The 19,483-nt window shown below is 35.5% G+C and overlaps 1 protein-coding gene across 12 annotated transcripts in view; it reads left to right on the forward strand.

Moving 5' to 3' along the window:
* Window positions 1–15,450, forward strand: part of LOC126822732 (LIM and SH3 domain protein F42H10.3) — an 86,437-nt gene extending 70,987 nt beyond the window's left edge. For 5 of the 12 annotated variants that reach the window (XM_056101442.1, XM_056101445.1, XM_056101435.1 and 2 more), the window contains 6 exons: window positions 106–282; window positions 2,004–2,033; window positions 4,973–5,080; window positions 6,021–6,101; window positions 9,681–9,715; window positions 10,191–15,450. In XM_056101442.1, coding sequence (XP_055957417.1) covers window positions 106–282; window positions 2,004–2,033; window positions 4,973–5,080; window positions 6,021–6,101; window positions 9,681–9,715; window positions 10,191–10,373 — 614 coding nt within the window. In that variant the 3' untranslated portion in view covers window positions 10,374–15,450. The remainder of the gene's footprint in view (window positions 1–105; window positions 283–2,003; window positions 2,034–4,972; window positions 5,081–6,020; window positions 6,102–9,680; window positions 9,716–10,190) is intronic. The other 7 variants (XM_056101439.1, XM_056101440.1, XM_056101436.1 and 4 more) reach the window with 7 other exon arrangements.
* Window positions 15,451–19,483: the final 4,033 nt, after the last annotated feature.

Consider the following 19,483-nt stretch of genomic DNA (forward strand, 5'->3'; position numbering starts at 1 on the left):
CATTTCATTTCATCTCATTTCTTAAAATAATATTTGCATGTGGTTGTGTTTCATGTTTAGAATTTGTTTTGTTTTTGTTTTTTATTTGCATGGTGTGTGCTATAGGTAGACGAGGTAGAATTAATCCTGGTAAGATTAGTGAGTACGATCCCACGATTGAACCTCAGCCAGTATCTGCTCCCCCAGAAGCCAATTTTGATATGCGAAATAACAGTGGTGTTGCTTATCCTCAAACAGGTTATCAAACTGCGAAAGTTTTCGACTCACAACAGGGTGGTGATGGTAGGTATCTCTTTTGTTTGTTTTATTTTATTTAGACATTTTTATTGCAAATTGGGGGGTTGGATGGCCGAATGATTAGCATGTGTGCGTTGTGTCATAAGGTCTGTCATGGAGTCAACCAGCGTGGTTTCAATTCCCTGGTTGTCCAACCTCATGGGCTAGCTCCAGGTCCACTGGTTTCTTCCCTCTACTATAGACCCTGATTTATTGAAATAAAATTGAACAATATGTTAGTCCCAAAATGACCTAGTTTATGTCGAGTGGACGTTAAACCCTAATTCACCATCTCTCTTTATCATAAATTGATGTCCCGGGTTTGAATTGGGTGTGAGTCAAGAAGATGCACAAGCGGACAAGCTGATTTGTTAAGATCAGATAGGTCCACATGTATACACGTTGGCTTCAACGTGATTTTCCAGGGTGGCTCCCTCTTATCAGCGGTTCAGGATAGTTGGCCGGGGGGGGGGGGGCAGTGTTAGACAAGGATAGTGTCTGAGGTCCTCTGTTCTGATTGAGCACATGTAAAAGAAGCATTGACAGTTGGAATTTAAAATAAGAGTAGGTCGTAGCATCGCTGTCCAGGCAAAGTTTCCCTCCTAGCACACTGTATAGCGTATTGCCATCTTCATTAGCCCTTTAGGTGCTGACAAGTGGGATGTTAAACCCCATTTTATTATACTCGCACATTTTCATGTGGTCTTAGCGTCTGTCCGTTTGTTTTTGTGTCCACGTGTCCTTTAAAAAAAATTTTGTGGACCCTCTACAGGTCACAGTTTTTATTCAATTTTTTCAAAATTGGAAATATAGGTTGATATTCTTAAGATCTGTTTCTTTTGATATTGGCTTGCATCAGACCGTAACTTCACGGATTACAGACCCCTGATTGTAAGAAAAATCATTTTTTAGCGAATTCTCTGTCCATATCTTGCAAAATGTGGACGTATCTTGCATGGCAATCGCTGGTTTCATTTCACATCAAAAGAAATCGAAACAAAGATCCAGAGAGAAGCCATGAATAAGTCAATGACTGTGTTTCTATTTTTTTTAGGAATATATGTATGGTATTAATTAATGCATGCAAAATCTAACAAATGGTTTGCATCTTGTTGATGTATAATAAATTATTTATTAATTTTGTTAGCATATGATATTATATCAGGCCTGGAAGTTATTAATGAGTACCTAAGTCAGTAGTACCGTAACACTTGTCAAAAGGGAAATCTGTGACTAAACAGAAAGAGAAGTACAAGAGAGGTATTATCTAGTGGCCAGGACTCAACTCTTCAGTGCTTCTCCACCGAGACCCCATCACAAAATTCTGCCGTTGTCTTACTGCTAATTGTCTCACCATGCATCCGTACAGGTCAAAATTTTGCCGTTGTCTTGCTGCTAACTGTCTCACCCTGCGTCCATACATGTCATAAAATGAAGTTGTACCTGATTTTGTTTTTGACAGGTGCCCTTTTTCCAGGCTTGATATAATACATTTCTATTATGACATTTATTAGTGCAACCATATTTACTGATTCACAGGATTATTTGGGTTATATTTTTATGAATTTTTGTTATCCCATCTTAAAAATCTCATAAAATTGACTACCACTTCATTCTCCATTTTCATCAACTATCAGGTCTTATCACATCAGAAAGATATTTCATTTTATTTAATTTTCTTTTCATTTAAACCTCCATATTTTTTTTTGTCATTTGTACATTTTTAGATATTATAGAATCTGTTCCTGCAGATGGCTGTAAGTCACAAAATAACGAAACAAATTTTTTTATTAGTTTTAAATATCACACTAAAATAATGGAGAAGTTATTAATCATTTTTTTTTTTTTAAATAAAAATATATGTCCGTTTTTGATAACACATTTTTTGATATATTATATTTTTTATTTTTTTAAATTGCTTAATGCTATATGCTTTTTATGTTTTGGAGAGCTTACATTTTTAATTTACCGTTTTCCCAAACTTCTCAAGTCGAAAAGTTACTTGCTAACAAATCTTTTGCGACACTTAATATTTTCTTTTTTTCCAAATGGTTTAATTTGATAAAATTTTATTTTCATATATCTGGGTCCGTATTTCATTTCAAGAGTCGATAAGCTACTAAATAGATATTTTTATTTTTTGCGATATTAAATTTAAAAAAAAATAATTATACCTTGCTAATCTTACGACTTTAATGTTGCTTCATCCAAAAAGTTTAATTTGATTGATAGAAAGTTTTTCTTTTAGTATATTATATTTCAGAATTCAATGGGTTTACTTGCTATCAAATATCTATTATTTTTTCCAGTACTAAATATTTAAAAAAAAATATATTTATACGTTACTAATATGATGATTTACATCTTTTGTTGCTTAAAGGTTGGTTTTCTCTGTCTGCCTTTTTTTTTTCGCCTTGCGAATGTGTTGGCCTCAAGTCCTCTGGATCTCATTTGTCCATTTTTTTTTTTTTTTTTTAAATATTACATTTAATAATTTTGTTTTGTTTTATGGCTGATTCCGACTGAGACAGAAATGATATGTCACGTTGGATAATATTTGAACCATTTTAAATCGAAATGAATTCACACTTAAGAACTTTTGCAACGAACGGTTATACAATTTCATTAGATTTTGTCCCGAAGGGTTCCCACATTCTTTATATTTATATAGTTTTATGACTAGTTGAAAAATTTGAATAGGTTATGTTTGGAAACGATTACTTATGATGGGAACATTTGTCACTTACGATAAGAATTAAATCTCATGACATCGTGTTTTGGAGAGCTTAGATTTTCAATTTATCCAAAAGTTTTAATTACTGGTAGTTTAATGATAAGATTTTTTTTTTTTTGTATATTTGATTCTGTATTTCATTTCTCAAATCGAAAAGTTTAATTTAATAAGATTTTATTTTGATATATCCGGTTCCATTGTTCATTTTAAAAGTCGATAAGCTACTAACAGATATTCTTAATTTGTTGTGATATTAAATATTAAAAAAAAAACGTGCGTCTTACGAATTTGACAAAATTCTATATGTTGCTTTATGATGTGAAAAGCTTTCATTTTCAAAATATCCCAAAAAGTTTAATTTGATAAATGGACAGTTATTCTTTTAAAATATTTATTATATTTTGGAAGTCAGTGGGTTTACTTACTATGAAATATATTTAATTTTTTTTTCTCCAGGACTAAATATTTTAAAAATTGATGGGGTACTAATTTGAAGATTTTGTGTCCGCCATTTGTTGCTTTATATGGAGATATTTTGTTATAAGTCTAGTTTACTCTTTCTGCTTTTGTATTCGCCATGCAAAAGTCCTCTGTGGGTCCCATTGTCCATTTGTTTTTTTAAAATTGCTTTCAATAAATTAGTTTGGCTTCATAACGGGTTTTAGATTTGAATAGGTTATGCTTGGTAGTGATTAGTTATGATACAAACATTTGTAATTGCGTCTGTATTTTAATATTTATTTATGGGTAAATTCTAAATGAATAATACATTAATCTGGGTATCATTTAATCTTGTGTATTTAGCACTAATTTCCTTAACATTCATTCAATATCAAATCCTTGTTTAAAAATTCGTAAAAATCATTTAAAATCACCAAAATTCATCTAATTTGTACATCTGTCCAGTTTATAGCTGACCATTTAAATTTGATAATGAATGTCCAATTTACAAGTGTTCAATTTCTCGGTCACTGTTAAAAAATAAACACCCAATTGTTTATTGATGTATAATGATTAATATTTGGACAGTAGTCATGAAATAAATACTTGAAAATCGGACAATCATTACCAAAATTAATCAGTCAGCTTTAAACTGGACACAAGTACAAATAAAATGATTTTTGGTGGTTTTAAATGATTTTTACGAATTTTTAAGCAAAGATTAGATATTAAATGAATGTGAAATAAATATTAGTGCTAGAGCGGTATACAATGTTCATTGAGTTCTGTTTTTATTCTATAACTACATGTAAATCTCAAAATACACAGTACTATCCAGATTATCATTAAAAAAAATCACCAATAATGGCGATAACATTAAAATTCATCATAGGTTCTGCCCCTTTTTCTTTCTTTTTTTTTACAAAAATTGTGGTTGCTAGTGTTGACGTCATTACAGTTTGACGTAATTCTGAAAGTGACGTCATTCTGGACAAAAGTAGTATGTGTAAAAGCCATTGAATAACAATATATGCCCAGACATTGAGATGACATGAATTGCACAGGTAAAATACATAGATGGGCATCATACTAATAAATCTCCTTGGGATTTTGAAGAATGGCTTCTTATGAAGAATGGGGCGAACAACTGAGATCCATTCTTTTACCTGCTGTCATACATATTAAAGGCCACTGTCCTTGATGAAGAAAACATCATTGTCCGTGCAAAATTTCCCTCATAACACACTGCTTGGCATTTGCCAGGTTTAATTAGCCCAGTTGGAGCAGAAAATTTTGGATGTTAATCTCCATTTTATTTCATTTTATTTTTAAACCGGGTGGAGGGTTGGATGGTGGTTTTCGATTCCCCACCAGAACATGACAAGGTGTAGGGTCGCCTGTCCAACCTCATGGTCTCTCTCTCTCTCTCTCTTTCTCTCTCTCTCTCTCTCTCTCTCTCTTTCTCTCTCTAATTAATGTGTACTGATAATAATTCTACTTGTGTTTTTTTTTATTTTTTAGTTCAGAATGGTCAGAGACGTCAGCCAGGATCTATCTCGGATTATGATCCAATGACTGCTTATCCTCAACATTATAATCCTCCTCAGCCAGCTCCTCCTGTCTTTCAAGGTAAATATAATCCTCCCTACCCCCGACCCCATGACCCCCCACCACTCCTGTCTTTCAAGGTAAATATAATCCTCCCCAGCCAACAACCCTTGTCTTTCTTTCAAGTAAATTTTTTTACTGATTTAATATTTGTATAAGGACTTTTGCAAAAGAAGCCCACAAAACATGGTGAGTGAGTTCAACAAGACCACTGATAGAAAACAATAATCGCAGAACTGGGTGGGTGTGTTGAACATTGTCACCATTTCCTTCTCTGTTGGTGGGGATGCGCATGATCAGGTTGGTGGATGCAGATGACCAGGTGGGTGGGTGCAGATGACCAGGTGGGTGGGTGCAGATGACCAGGTGGGTGGGTGCAGATGACCAGGTGGGTGGGTGAATGCGGCTGACCTTTATAAATATATTCCTTTGTTAATCGTTCGGACGTGTTGAAATATACCTTTCTTGAGACTAAAGCTATCATCCAATTGGCTTTCTTGAGACTACCATCCAATTGGCTTTCTTGAGACTAAATCTATCATCCAATTGGCTTTCTTGAGACTACCATCCAATTGACTTTCTTGAGACTAAATCTATCATCCAATTGGCTTTCTTGAGACTAAAGTTACCATCCAATTAGCTTTCTTGAGACTAAAGCTATCATCCAATTGGCTTGTAATTCGCTCTTGAGGCTAAATTTATACGTCATATAAGAAAAATCCTGTGTATGCTCTGTGGACTAGAGTTATGATCCGATTAACTTGGAATTTAGGGTTAACTCCTTCAAGCTTAAGTGAGAATATGCCGCTGTTCCCTTTACAAAGTTGTTGGGGATTCCTTTTTCACAGTTCTTTTAACTATTCCCACAAATTTTATAGTAAACCCAAATTGGGACGGTTACGTTAATATTAGTTGAGTAATTTTTACTTTAAGAAATGTTTGGTAATTATGAATTTTATAGGGTATACTAGTAGCAATATAAATGATCGTGAATTATTCGGTGATGGTATGTTACCTCCACCACCACCACCTGCCATGGATAGTAAGTCGTTCAGCATACAGAATAAAAACACTACTTTTTTTTATATATATATAAAGTATATAAAACTAACCTGAATGAAAGAAGAGGATCTATAACAATCTTATATATTTTATTACTAGCTTCTGATTCAATCATTTTTTTTTTTCTCTTTAAAAGACTGTAACATTTTAGCTTCTACATTTTCGATTGTCCGTATCTGTTGTGATATCAGTGCTGAATTGTTGATTAAAAGTACAGTAGGACCTCACTATCGATGGGTTTCAGTATAAGATGGGGTTTTAGTATAAGATGGGTTTTAGTATAAGATAGGTTTTAGTATAAGGTGGATGTCAGTATCATGCTTCCCCCCGGGAAAAACTTAGCTTTCTAGAACTGCATTCTTAAAGGACTAGAAGAACATTCTTAAAGGGCTACAATAGCATTCTTAAAGGGCTACAATAGCATTCTAGAAACAGAATAGCATTCTTAAAGGGCTAGAACAGCATTCTAGAAACAGAATAGCATTCTTAAAGGGCTAGAACAGCATTCTAGAAACAGAATAGCATTCATAAAGGGCTAGAACAGCATTCTAGAAACAGAATAGCATTCTTAAAAGGCTAGAATAGCATTCTTAAAGGGCTAGAATAGCATTCTAGAACAGCATTATTAAAGGGCTAGAACACCATTCTTAAAGGCTAGAATAGCATTCTTAAAGGCTAGAATAGCATTCTAGAAACAGAATAGCATTCCTAAAGGTTAAAATAGCATTCTTTAAAACTAGAAGAAGTAAACAATTTAAAACTCCATTTCATTCATAACAACTTTATTTATGCCATGATCCCCTCTTCATTAGCCCATTTGGTGCAGAAAAGTAGGACATTAAACCCTATTCATTTCATTGATTACAACTTTATTTATGCTGTGATCGATTTTCCATACATCCAATTTTAGAAGTAGGATTTTCTGGTGTAGTTTTTTCCTGCAGTTTTTTTTCTTTTTTTTTTTCTTTAAGTCTGTCTTTTGTTTGAGTATTTTGTTTCATTTATTTTTACATTTTGTTTGAGTATTTATTTTTTTTACATTTTATTTTTGGTATTATGATTATTTTGCAGCCTTTGTTTGGTTTTAGTCTTTTTATTTTATTTTAGCTGTGACCGGTATATTTATTATTTTTTTTATAAAACTATGTTAATTCTTTTATTTGAATATACATGTATTTGTTTTATTATTTGATTTTTATCTTCCAAAATATTTTGTATGCCATATTATTTTTAGTTTGCATCCAACATTATATGTATTCCAATATTTGGCTTATTTTTTTCCCTTATTTTTGATACATTTCCTGGGTTTTTTTAATGCTAAGACATTTAAAGATGTTAGTTTTATCCACTATTAAACATACATTATTCAAAAGCTAAATCTGTCTATTGCAGGTCTTTCTTTAGGCCTGAAATGTTATCTAAATTATTAATTAGAGTGGATTATGAGCCGATTTACTGCATAACTTTCCTTCACGATTTAACGATTAAATGGATAATCAAAACTGTGCTGTTTATCGTACTGACTTTAGTAATGATGATCGAGACCAGGCGGAAATTTCAATCGCTTAGTTTTCGGTTCATAGTGGATGAATTTGAATGAAATTTTTAGCAAATTACCTTTACATTATCAAGTTTTTAACTATTATAGTGAGAACTGCCAACTCTTTATCAAATCTCCCATAATGTATCTTTAACAGCAGATATATTTTATGGGAAACAGTCACTGGTTTACTATAAGCACAACGTTTCGACAATTATCCTCTGACGCAACTCGAAATCGGCAATTGGTTAACGATCAAGTGGAACTGATCAGTCGTGACTACCTGGGCGACCTAAGCACTCTTAGTACTGGTGTAAGTCGGGACCAGTCGCCGTCCAGTCGTCTCCAGGATCTCGGAGTCGCACATGTTCTACAACTACTACCGCAGACAACTTGTTGTCCAGGGTCGCAAGCGTCATGAGCGCACCTACAACTACCTTGAGTCAGCCCCTCGCTGTGGTAGCCAATAAGATTCGGTTATTTAGTCACGTGGTACCCAGGGGGCGGTAACAAACATGGCGGCCAAGTGGAATGAGGTCATTTTGAAGGTTATCACGGGGCAGTCATGTGATCATTTGTGGCTCTGATTCTGCAACCGACGTCGGGCAACATGAGCACGCTTACGACTATGATCAACTGGTTGCACTTGGTTGCGTCCAGTCGTCGAAAAATTTAGTCGTGGTGACATAAGCTGTCATTCACCGTTAGTCACCATTGGTTTTATCTCGTCGTAGGGTGACATAAGCTTGTCTTTATTGTTAGAACTTCTATTGATTATAAGGGGGGTGGATGGCTGAATGGTTAGCATGTGCGCGCTGTATCATTGAGTCAACTGGCGTGGTTTCGATTCCCCGGTTGTACGTGACAAGGAGTAGGGTCGTCTGTCCAACCTCATGGGTTTTCTCCGGGTTCTCCGGGTCCTCCGGTTTCCTCCCACTGCTAAAGACCCCTACGCGCAAGCGAATTATTGAAATAAAATTAAACCATATGTTAGTCCCGAAATTACCTAGTTTGTGTCGAGTGGACGTTAAACCCCATTTCTCTCTCTCTCTCTCTATTGATATAAAACGTTGATTGGAAAAATGTACACAAACTACCCATATTGTTTGAACCCTCGTATATTACCATCTATTGGACAACGTCGTTTAGAAAACGTACACAGGTATCCAGAAAGATATATTACGAACATATTGATGCTCTGTAATAATTAACTTATTTAATTGATCTGATTAAAACACAGATCCTATTGCGTTTCTTTTTTGATAGTTCAAAATTTCATTTTACTTGTCTTTACTGCACTAGGATCTGGAAGAGTTGTTATTAATCTGTTAAAAACACAGATCCTATTTCCTTTCGTTTTTTATAGTTCAAAATTTTGTTTTACTTGTCTTTACTGCACTAGGATCTGGAATAGTTGATTCATTGTTTAGACGCAAAAACCATTAATTAAACTATGTTTGTCATGTTCTGAGTTAAAATTGTTTAATATTCTGATTTCATGGGTTATTAATTGACTGCCGGCCAAGACTGACAAATTTGAATGAAATGAGAGCCCTGCATCTGAACTTATCAGATGTTTGGATGTGAATTTGACTAAGTTAAGTCCAGCTCTGGAACTTACCAGATGTTTGGATGTGAATTTGACTAAGTTAAGAAGTCCAGCTCTGGAACTTACCAGATGAAATGGAGTTTAACGTCCTACTGTTCTGCTCCTAACCTGGGCTAATGAAGACAGGAACTTACCAGATGTTTAGATGTTAATTTGACTGTAAGTTAAGTCCAGCTCTGGAACTTACCAGATGTTTGGATGTGAATTTGACTGTAAGGCAAGTCCAGCTCTGGAACTTACCAGATGTTTAGATGTTAATTTGACTGTAAGTTAAGTCCAGCTCTGGAACTTACCAGATGTTTGGATGTTAATTTGACTGAAAGGCAAGTCCAGCTCCTTAATTTACCAGATTTACCAGATGTTGAGATGTGAAATCAACTATTCTATAATTTTCTATTTGTTTTTTTCAGGTGGATATGGCCAGCAGCAGCCGGGCAGAGGATCAGTAAGTATTTAAATTCATAACCACGGACACACCTCCAGGAATTTTCAAACCAAGTTACGTATTTCAGGTCAGGGTCCAACTGAAGTGGGCAGTAATACCTCTGTGAAAAATTTCCTTTTGTCAGTCATTGCCGTTTCCACTTTTGAATGGGCTGCGGGGGGGCGGTAGTCTAGTGGTTTAATGCGCTGGTTTGAAATCACAAGGTCTGTCATTGAGACCAGTGGTGTGATTTCAATTCTTCGCTTGAAAGTGACAAGGTGTATGGTCGACTTTCCAACCGCATGGGTTTTCTCCTGGTCCTCCAGTTTCCTCCCACTGCTAACGACCCCCTACAAGCAAGCAAATTATTGAAATAAAATTGAACCATATGTTAATCCCGAAATGAGCTAGTTTGTGTTGAGTGGCTGTTAAACTCTCTCTCTCTTTCTCTCTGATTTCGTTTTTCTGTTTAAATATATCTGTCATTGTTTTTCAGGTTCACGTACCTTCATATCGTGCTATTTACGACTACACCGCTGCCGATGATGATGAAGTTTCGTTCAGTGAAGGAGACCTGATCATTGACTGTGAGGTCATCGATGACGGCTGGATGGTTGGAAGGGTGAAGAGGACGGGCAAACATGGAATGCTCCCTTCCAACTATGTTGAAAAAGCATGAGAGAAAAAAAAACATTTTTATATTATTGTTAATGTTTTTCTTCTTCTTAATACTTGAAATATTTCTCGATGCTAATAGATCGATAAACTGTAGATGGTTGAATTCAGATATACTTCAAAATGGCAGAGATTAGCGCCACCACCTTTCACAATATTAGGCGCGGCAGAGCTTGTATCACCTTGTCCAATGAGGAGTTTGCCATTAGAATAGTAGCTTTTGTTAATCAGATTTTAAAGTTTCCCTCCCACCTCGTGGGTTTTCTCCGGGTCCTCCGGTTTCCTCCCACTGCTAAAGACCCATAAGCGCAAGCGAATTATTGAAATAAAATTAAACCATATATTAGTCCCGAAATGACCTAGTTTGTGTCGAAGGTACGTTAAACCCCATTCTCTCTCTTTCTCTCTTAAAGTTTCCCTATAAGACAATATCAGGCTTGACAGAGCTCGGATCTCTTTTTCTAATATGAGAAGTTTGCCATTCTACTGGTAGCTTTGGTTAACCAGATTTTTAGTTTCTCTATCAGTTTGATATGTTTGGTTAATCTAGACTAGTGTTAGTTCAATCATTGGATGTGTTTAAAGGCAATATGTCTGAAATTTGTATTGAGTATAGACCTGTTCTATAACCTGTTTATCTCCCTTGAATTAAGTTACCTCCCCTATTTATCTCCCTTGTATCCATGGAGCAATGATACTGCCAGTAGTTTCTGTAAACACCAAGTTAGTTTCTGGCATTAGTCATGACAAGCAAAAATCTGGTTTTTAAAAGTTTTCAATAAAATTATTGGATAGGTGTACAACTGTTGTTAAATAAATGAAACAAATGTCATAATTTTTAAATTTATTAAGCATTTTCAGCCCATTGTTTACGTGATTGCTTGCTTTGAAGTATATTTGATGTAAATAAACCCTTTCTTCATCCAATTGATCTTAATCTGTTATCCTTTTAAAATCACCCCTTAAATACTGAAAAGGAATAACCTTTTGAAAAGGCTTTGTTTGCATAAAAGAATCCATGTTGAGTAAAAAGAGGGGTGATGATTAGGGAGTATAGCTATATGTGTGTTACCTGTTATCCTTTCTTGTAAATTAGATTAGCTTAAACATTTTTTTTTTTTTTCAAATGGAATTTTCATAAAGAGTTATAATTTGAACCTTCTTGAGTGACACTGTAGTAATCATGGCAACCTTGGATTCAAGAATTAGTTTGTTATATATGTGCTCACGATACTGGATACGATACCCCTCAATCAGTTTTTTGCCCAAAATATAATTTATAAAGATCTTGTAGAGAGGTTAAGGTTGTCCTGAATAGGAAAGTCAATGTTGTCCTGAACAGGAAGGTCAAGGTTGTCCTGATTAGAAAGGTTTAACTGTATATAATATATATATGTTTATACATAGCATTTTGTTTTATCATACATATATATTATTAATATAGACACTATTTGTTCCTCTGATCGTAAACCCTTAATTAATATCATAAAATTGCATAATATTCAATGTTCTGTTGGCCTCTCAGTGTTTTTTTTTATTTGTAAATGTGGCTTACTTTCTTTTTTTTCAAGTTATTGTTAAATTTATTTAAATAATAAATGCAAATTTTAACGCAATCCAATCGCTTTTCTAAAGTTTGATATGATTATTTACATACCTAAGATGGTTTTGTTTTTTTTTTTTCTTTATTATATTTTGGTGATCTATTTTCTTGAAATGATAATCTTTGCTAAGCACTATCACCACAATCAGGCAAATGGCTCCTTGAAAGGTTTTTTTTTTTGTTTTTTTTTTCACTTGGTATAGGGTTTTGTTATTGGCTGATGGCTCGTTGTAAGGGGTTTTCTGTCAGTGACCGATGGATCTTTGTAAGGGGTTTTCTGTCAGTGACCGATGGATCTTTGTAAAGGGTTTTCTGTCAGTGACCGATGGCTCTTTAGGGGTTTTCTGTCAGTGACCGATGGCTCTTTGTAAGGGGTTTCTGTCAGTGGCCGATGGCTTTTTGTAAGGGGTTTTCCGTCAGTGGCCGATGGCTCTTGTAAGGGATTTTCTGTCACTTGTTATAAATTAGCCACCACATACATTAGATTCAGCTCTAGAGCAATGTTTATCAACAGAGATAAATTAAAGAAACATTGATTTGTAATTAAAATAAACAAGAATTTGAAAAAAATGATTTTTTTATTGAAAAAAAATGAGATTAGACGAAGATATTAATTGTTAAATAATACTGATTTATGATTTACGGCATCACTATCAATATGTATATAAAATATATTATCTTCAAATAAATATAACATTTCTTAAATCTAGTAAAACATCACAAAGAGTTGAAGCAGCTGATTATCCAATTTTCTACGGCTTACCTCGGTTGTACGTGACAAGGAGTAGGGTCGCCTGTCCAACCTCGTGGGTTTTCTCCGGGTACTCCAGTTTCCTCCCACTGCTAAAGACCCCTACACGCTAGCGAATTGAAATAAAATTGAACCATATGTTAGTCCCGAAATGACCTGTTTTGTGTCAAGTGGATGTTAAACCCTATTTCTCTCTCTCTACGGCTTAATCCACGCAAGAATAAAAACTATAAAATATCACCGGTAGATAAATTCTCTACTTGGATTTAATCAGTTTTAAACGAGGCCCATCAAAATATTTACCTAACGGGTGGTGCTAGCCTGTTTTATTTCTGCGGTAAACTCGTATTTGATGTTTTGCTATTTTCTATATGAACCTATATAAGCAGATTATTATTTTATATCAGATTATTTCACCTATATCATGTTAAATGAACTTTATTTAGATATTAATTATATTGCCATGGAAACCTCTAGGAACTGTGTATTGGGGAATCCAGTTGTAAGAACAGAAAAGTACGGAAAAATGGAATTAAGAATACATACCCCATATGGTATAGATGTGTATAACCACCAATAGGCTGGGCATTCCAAGCTAGTGTCAATAAAACCATTCTTCCAGTGGTGCTATAATCTAGAACATAATCTTTAAGTGGCATTTAGCGATTGAGCCCATTAAAAAAAAAACACAGATCTTATTTCGTTTCGTTTTTATAATTCAAAATTTCGTTTTACTTGTCTTTACTACACTTGGATCTGGAAGAGTTGTTATTTAACTCGTGTTCTGAATGGTGTCGGGGATAAGCCAATGAAACGGTCTGTTATGGCGAGCTTTAGGCGTGTTTTTCACAGAACTGTGAGTAATCCACTAGTAACATCAATGCTGATTGGTTAATTAAATGTCTGACGTCATAGGGTCAGAAGTCGGTCTTTTGACCCCTGACGTGACCTATCGCTATAACTTGTCAGATCTTCATGTAGTGTAGGCCATCGAAAGTATAAAAAACGAAACGAAATATAGATCTGTGTTTTATTCAGATTGTATATTCTAGAACATAATTGTTGAGTGGCATTTAGCGATTGAGCACATTTAAAAAAAAAACAACACAGTTTATATGGAAAACAATCACTAGTTTATATTCACGATAAGAGAATACTTGTCGAAACGTTGTGCTATAAGTGTATAAACCAGTGATTGTTTTCCATATAAATTGTGTTGTGTTTTTTAATCTGTAACATATTTTTTTTGGGCATTCAGAGAACATGCTATCATTACTAGTTTCACGAGGGATTTGTGCTATAATGTTAAAGATGCATTATGTAAACTTAGAGCTAAACTAATGCAGGTCTTTATTCTGGCTTCAAATGTTATATCAACTACTATTTGGACATTTATCTATAACATATTTTTTTTTTGGCACTCAGAGAACATGCTATCATTACTAGTTTCACAAAGGATTTGTGCTATCATTTTAAAGATGCATTATGTAAACTTAGAGCTAAACTAATTATGCAGGTCTTTATTCTGGCTTCAAATGTTATATCAACTACTATTTTGACTTTTATTCACATGACAAGCCTATCATCAAACACTCTAGAACATCGAATGCCTGAGATTCAAATGGATGAACACAAGCGTGAGATATAAAAATTTAACGATAAAAAGGATAATCTAGACTACAAATCGCTTGTCAAGTAGCGTTACTACGATAATGAACAATCTATGCTAAATCTTGTCAAAACTTCAAACACTTATAACTTCACACAGCATAAAGTAACTTGAATAAACCTTCACTATAGTAATTTTTCATTATCTTTTTTGGGAACTATTATAGCAAGAACTGTCAGCTCTTTATCTAAATGGGGTTGGATGACTAAATGCTTAGTGTTTGGGCTGTATCATCAACTGGCGTGGTTTCGATTCCCCGGTTGTTAAGTGACAAGGAGAAGGGTTGTGGGTTTTCTCCGGTTTCCTCCCACTGCAAGCGAATTATTGAAATAAAATTGGACCATATGTTAGTTCCGAAATGACCTAGTTTGTTTCGAGTGAATATTAAACCCCATTTCTTTTTCTCTCTAGTCTTATTTATCAATATTGCTTTATAGAGACTTAGAGAAGCCAAGTCGAAACATCACTCAGTAAGTAAATGAAATGAAATGGAGTTGAACGTCCTACTCCAACTGGCCTAATGAAGACACCATACCATACAGTGTGCTATGAGGGAAACTTTGCCCAGTCCAACCTCGAGGGTTTTCTCCGGGTCCTCTGGTTTCCATCTCACTGCTAATGACCCCTACGCACAAGCGAATTATTGAAATGAAAGTAAAACCATATGTTAGTCCCAAAATGACCTAGTTTGTGTCAGCTGGACGTTAAACCCCATTTCTCTCTCTCTTATCTAAATCTTACATAATGCATCTTTAATACGAACATGTGCTATAGCAAGAACGACCAGCTCTTTATCTAAATCTTACATAATGAATCTTTAATACGAACATGTGCTATAATTGCTACCGGTAGTTTTATAATGTATATACATATGTACATCGAGAAAATATCAAACGAGATTCTTCTTGCCTGTTAAAATAAAAGAAACACAAATATTTAATACATTTTGTATGATGTAAAGCTTCTGCTCAAAACTAATTTCATTTTTTTTACGATATTTTTTTTTAAAAAGGAACAAGCCTGTCTGATTTTAGTTTAAAATAAAGTATTTAATTTGATTGGTCAGATGTATTATTTTAATTAGTGATTGGACGATGATTATGCTACTAAATTTTTGTTCGCAAAAAGGAAGGGGAATGTTATCTAATTTAAGGTTTGGGCTGTGTGAAACCCAGAAATCCGTTCATGGATAGACCTCATATTTTGGGCTGTGTCAACAGCGGATCCAGAAATCGATTTTACAGTATATACAGACATCAGATTGTCAAGAAACGGCTAAATCTATTTGTTAAGGCCAGCTCAATTTTTATCCAGGTCGCTGAGATTAAATGCTGTTAGGGCACGTAATTGTTGGCGAGATTGTAGGTTAGGGTTAGGATAAGCATTGGAGCAAGGTCCAGGGTTAGGGTTGGGATTAGCGATAGCCCTGTTTACATCTCGTGACCTATGACGAAAACTTGAGCTGGCCTTATCATTTAGCACTAACCAAAAAGACAGATAACCAGACTATGATATAAATCCAACACATTAAAACCAATGAAATTGATAACTTTATTTTTGACCCCAATCCACAAGTTCTGCTTGTTTTAAGACCTGATTTCTTATCAGTATGGATCAGTACTATTATTAAAAATCAGATATTGCTATCAATTTTAGAAAATAGGACCATATTCATTGGATAAAGTGTAGGGTCGCCTGTCAGACCTCGTGGGTTTTCTCCTGGTCCTCCGGTTTCCTCCCACTGCTAAAAGACCCCTACGGGCAAGCAAATTATTGAAATAAAATTGAACCGTATGTTAGTCTCAAAATGACCTAGTTTGTGTCAAGTGGACGTTAAACCCCACTTCTCGCTCTCTCTCATTGGATAAAATTTTAGCACTTAGGCAATGAAAAGTTTGCAGTCTTAAATCAATTTAGATTAAGTTTCATGAATAAAACGAAGCAACGGGTTGATACAAAATACCCTACTATTAGCGTGTGAAGGGGTTGGGGGGGGGGGGTCCATCTAATCAAAAAGTTAATTTTTTTTTTTTCGATATTTGACATTATCGCGGTTAACTTTAGTGTACAAGCTGACCTATTTAATTTGTTGTGAGGAACCAGGTTACTTGGAGACATACGATCAAGGAGTTAGCCCTTATCCCATGAGTCTTGGAGACATACAATCAAGCAGTTGGCCCTTGCCCCCGAGTCCCGGAGACATACAGGCAAGGAGTTGGCCCTTGCCCCCGAGTCCCGGAGACATACAGGCAAGGAGTTATCCCTGCCCCTGGAAACACCAAACCTAAGCGCGGAACCATACTCATATATTTTAGTCCTAAATGAATAGCAGACATTTTGATTATCTAACATTTATATTTAGAACAACCGTGACGCCTTCAAATTGGGAAATTCAAATTTTACGTGAAAGTACTAATGATGTATCCATCGATTCGTGTATTATTGAAAACAGGGTTTCCTTCAAATGCAATTATTGTCTCTACACCGGGCAGTCTTGTTTTGTTTCCTGGATACACAAGTCACTAGTCTATGAAATACAATTCAGGTGGTACGGAAAATCGAGTTCCCGTGTACACATTGGTGTGCACGTATAAGATCCCTTGGCAGTTGGAATTTGATATAAGAGTAGGTGATAGCGCCGTGGTCTGGGCAAAGTTTCCCTCATAGCACACTGTATGGTATGGTGTCTTCATTAGGCCAGTTGGAGTAGGACGTTCAACTCCATTTCATTTCATTTACTTACTGAGTGATGTTTCGACTTGGCTTCTCTAAGTCTCTATAAAGCAATATTGATAAATAAGACTAGAGAGAAAAAGAAATGGGGTTTAATATTCACTCAAAACAAACTAGGTCATTTCGGAACTAACATATGGTCCAATTTTATTTCACTAATTCGCTTGCAGAGGGAGGAAACCGAGAAAACCCACAACCCTTCTCCTTGTCACGTACAACCGTGGAATCGAAACCACGCCAGTTGACTCAATGACAGACCTTAAGATGCAGCGCCCCCCCCCCCCCCAAATAAGACTAGGGAAATCCTAGTGGAAAGGTCGCCCTGTAAAAAAACCTAATTATATATCACAAAATTGTGACTGATGTATTTCTAGTTAAATAAATGTCATGGAAGCAATCCGTTATGTGGAATATCGTGGAGATAGCCCTGACTATTTTATACATCAACTTTGTTTATCTTGACAAAATGTTATATTTTATGAATTAAATTATAAAAATATCTTATACTATATATAGTGTCACATATTAAACACCTCTTCCTTTAGATAAATATCCACAGTTTCTAGAATTAAAACTGTTTTTATATATCATACTATATGACATATATATATACATACATGTATGTAACTGTTAAAATATGGATTTGAAAGAACACGTGTAGATTGGGTAGGGAAAGACCACGTGTAGGCTGGCTAGGGAAGGAACACGTGTAGATTGGCTAGGGAAAGAACACGTGTAGATTGGCAAGGGAAAGACCACGTGTAGATTGACTAGGGAAGGAACACGTGTAGGCTGGCTAGGGAAGGAACACGTGTTGAATGGTGATGGAAAATACAAAATGTATTCCACAAATGTCTGTCTACCTGTGGAGGTGGTGTCTTATTCCAATCTTACTACAGCGCCATCTACAGAGCTAAATGGAGTTGACACTGTGTAATCATTGTCGATCCGTAGGTTAGTAAAGGAACTACAATATGCTCAGTTTTAGGCGTTTGAAGACAAACTCAGCATGGCAAGCAATAGACGTCGCTTGTCAGTAGTGCAGGACGGGGGGCCTGACAAGGACAGCTGTCTTATCGTTCAGATGCCTTGTCGTTCAGATGGGACGAAAACCCGAGGCCCCGTGTATACATTGGAGTGCACGTAAAAGTTCCCCTGGCAGTTGGAAATCGATATAAGAGTAGGCCATAGCGCCGGTCCCCGTGCAAAATTACCCCCAAAGGGCCTCAAGGCGCACTGTATGGCGTATGCCTGTCTTCGTTATTCTAGTTCGGAGCAGAACAGTAGGAAGTTAAACCCCATTTCATTTCATTTCTCTACACGTGTTTGGAAACTAATTGTTATTATTTCCGACCTATGTTATAACAGTTTCACATATATACATGCAATATAGTTTATATGATTGGTTTAAAAGAAGGAACGACCATTTATGTACACCGTTTAAATGGCTAGAGCTACACACGCTATGGCTTTATAAATAAAAAAATAATTTAAACACCTTTTGAAATATTTCTTATCGTTTGTTTCTTTTTGAAATGGGTGTCCATGGCTTTGTCGTGACGTCTCAGGGGTCCAGGGCCTTGTCGTGACCGCTCATTTAGTATGCGGGGAAAATCCCTCGGGGACACAATATCAGAGCATCTATATCTATAGGGATAAGGAATATTTTTAAGGGTTTACTTTTGAAATGGGGTTGTGGGGCGTGGTAGCGGCTGATTTTGCACGAGGAACAACATCTCGTAGGGCACAGAAAACGAACATCTATATCTTTGAAGTATCTAATTGTCTCTAACTCAATATCATCCAAAGTCTTCGACATTGAAAATACGAATTATTTGTCAATTTAAATCAACATTGATATTTTGATCTAACCGGGGAAAAGATGGACTTCTGATATCCAATATTGAAGACAAAATAAATACTTTAAGATTGGTACACGAATCGTGTACCATAATGCGTTTCAGTGCATTATAACAAGGGACTCGAAAAACGAGGCTAGACATATATCACAAGTCACGTCAAACGGTGACGTCATATTTTTATCTAGAGAGCATGCGCAATAAATACTACCGGTGTAGACAGGAATAACCTAGAGATTGCCATTCGCTTGAAACTTTTTGCGTATTTAGTCGAACATAACTGATAAGGAATTACAGTAAAAAACAGAAACGATTGAATGTAAATCAGTTTATATACATTCATATTACATTATTATATGCGTTGCGATCCATTTGTGTCAATTTCTAGATCCCAAATATTAGCGATTTAGCTCCTTTAAGCCTGAGTGATGTCTCTCCGACAAATTTTGGACTATGTGGAACATGCTAGAGTCGAACTGTACCATGTCTAGGTCGTGGT

Source organism: Patella vulgata, chromosome 5 (assembly GCF_932274485.2).
Source record: "Patella vulgata chromosome 5, xgPatVulg1.2, whole genome shotgun sequence".
Taxonomy (NCBI): Eukaryota; Metazoa; Mollusca; class Gastropoda; family Patellidae; genus Patella; species Patella vulgata.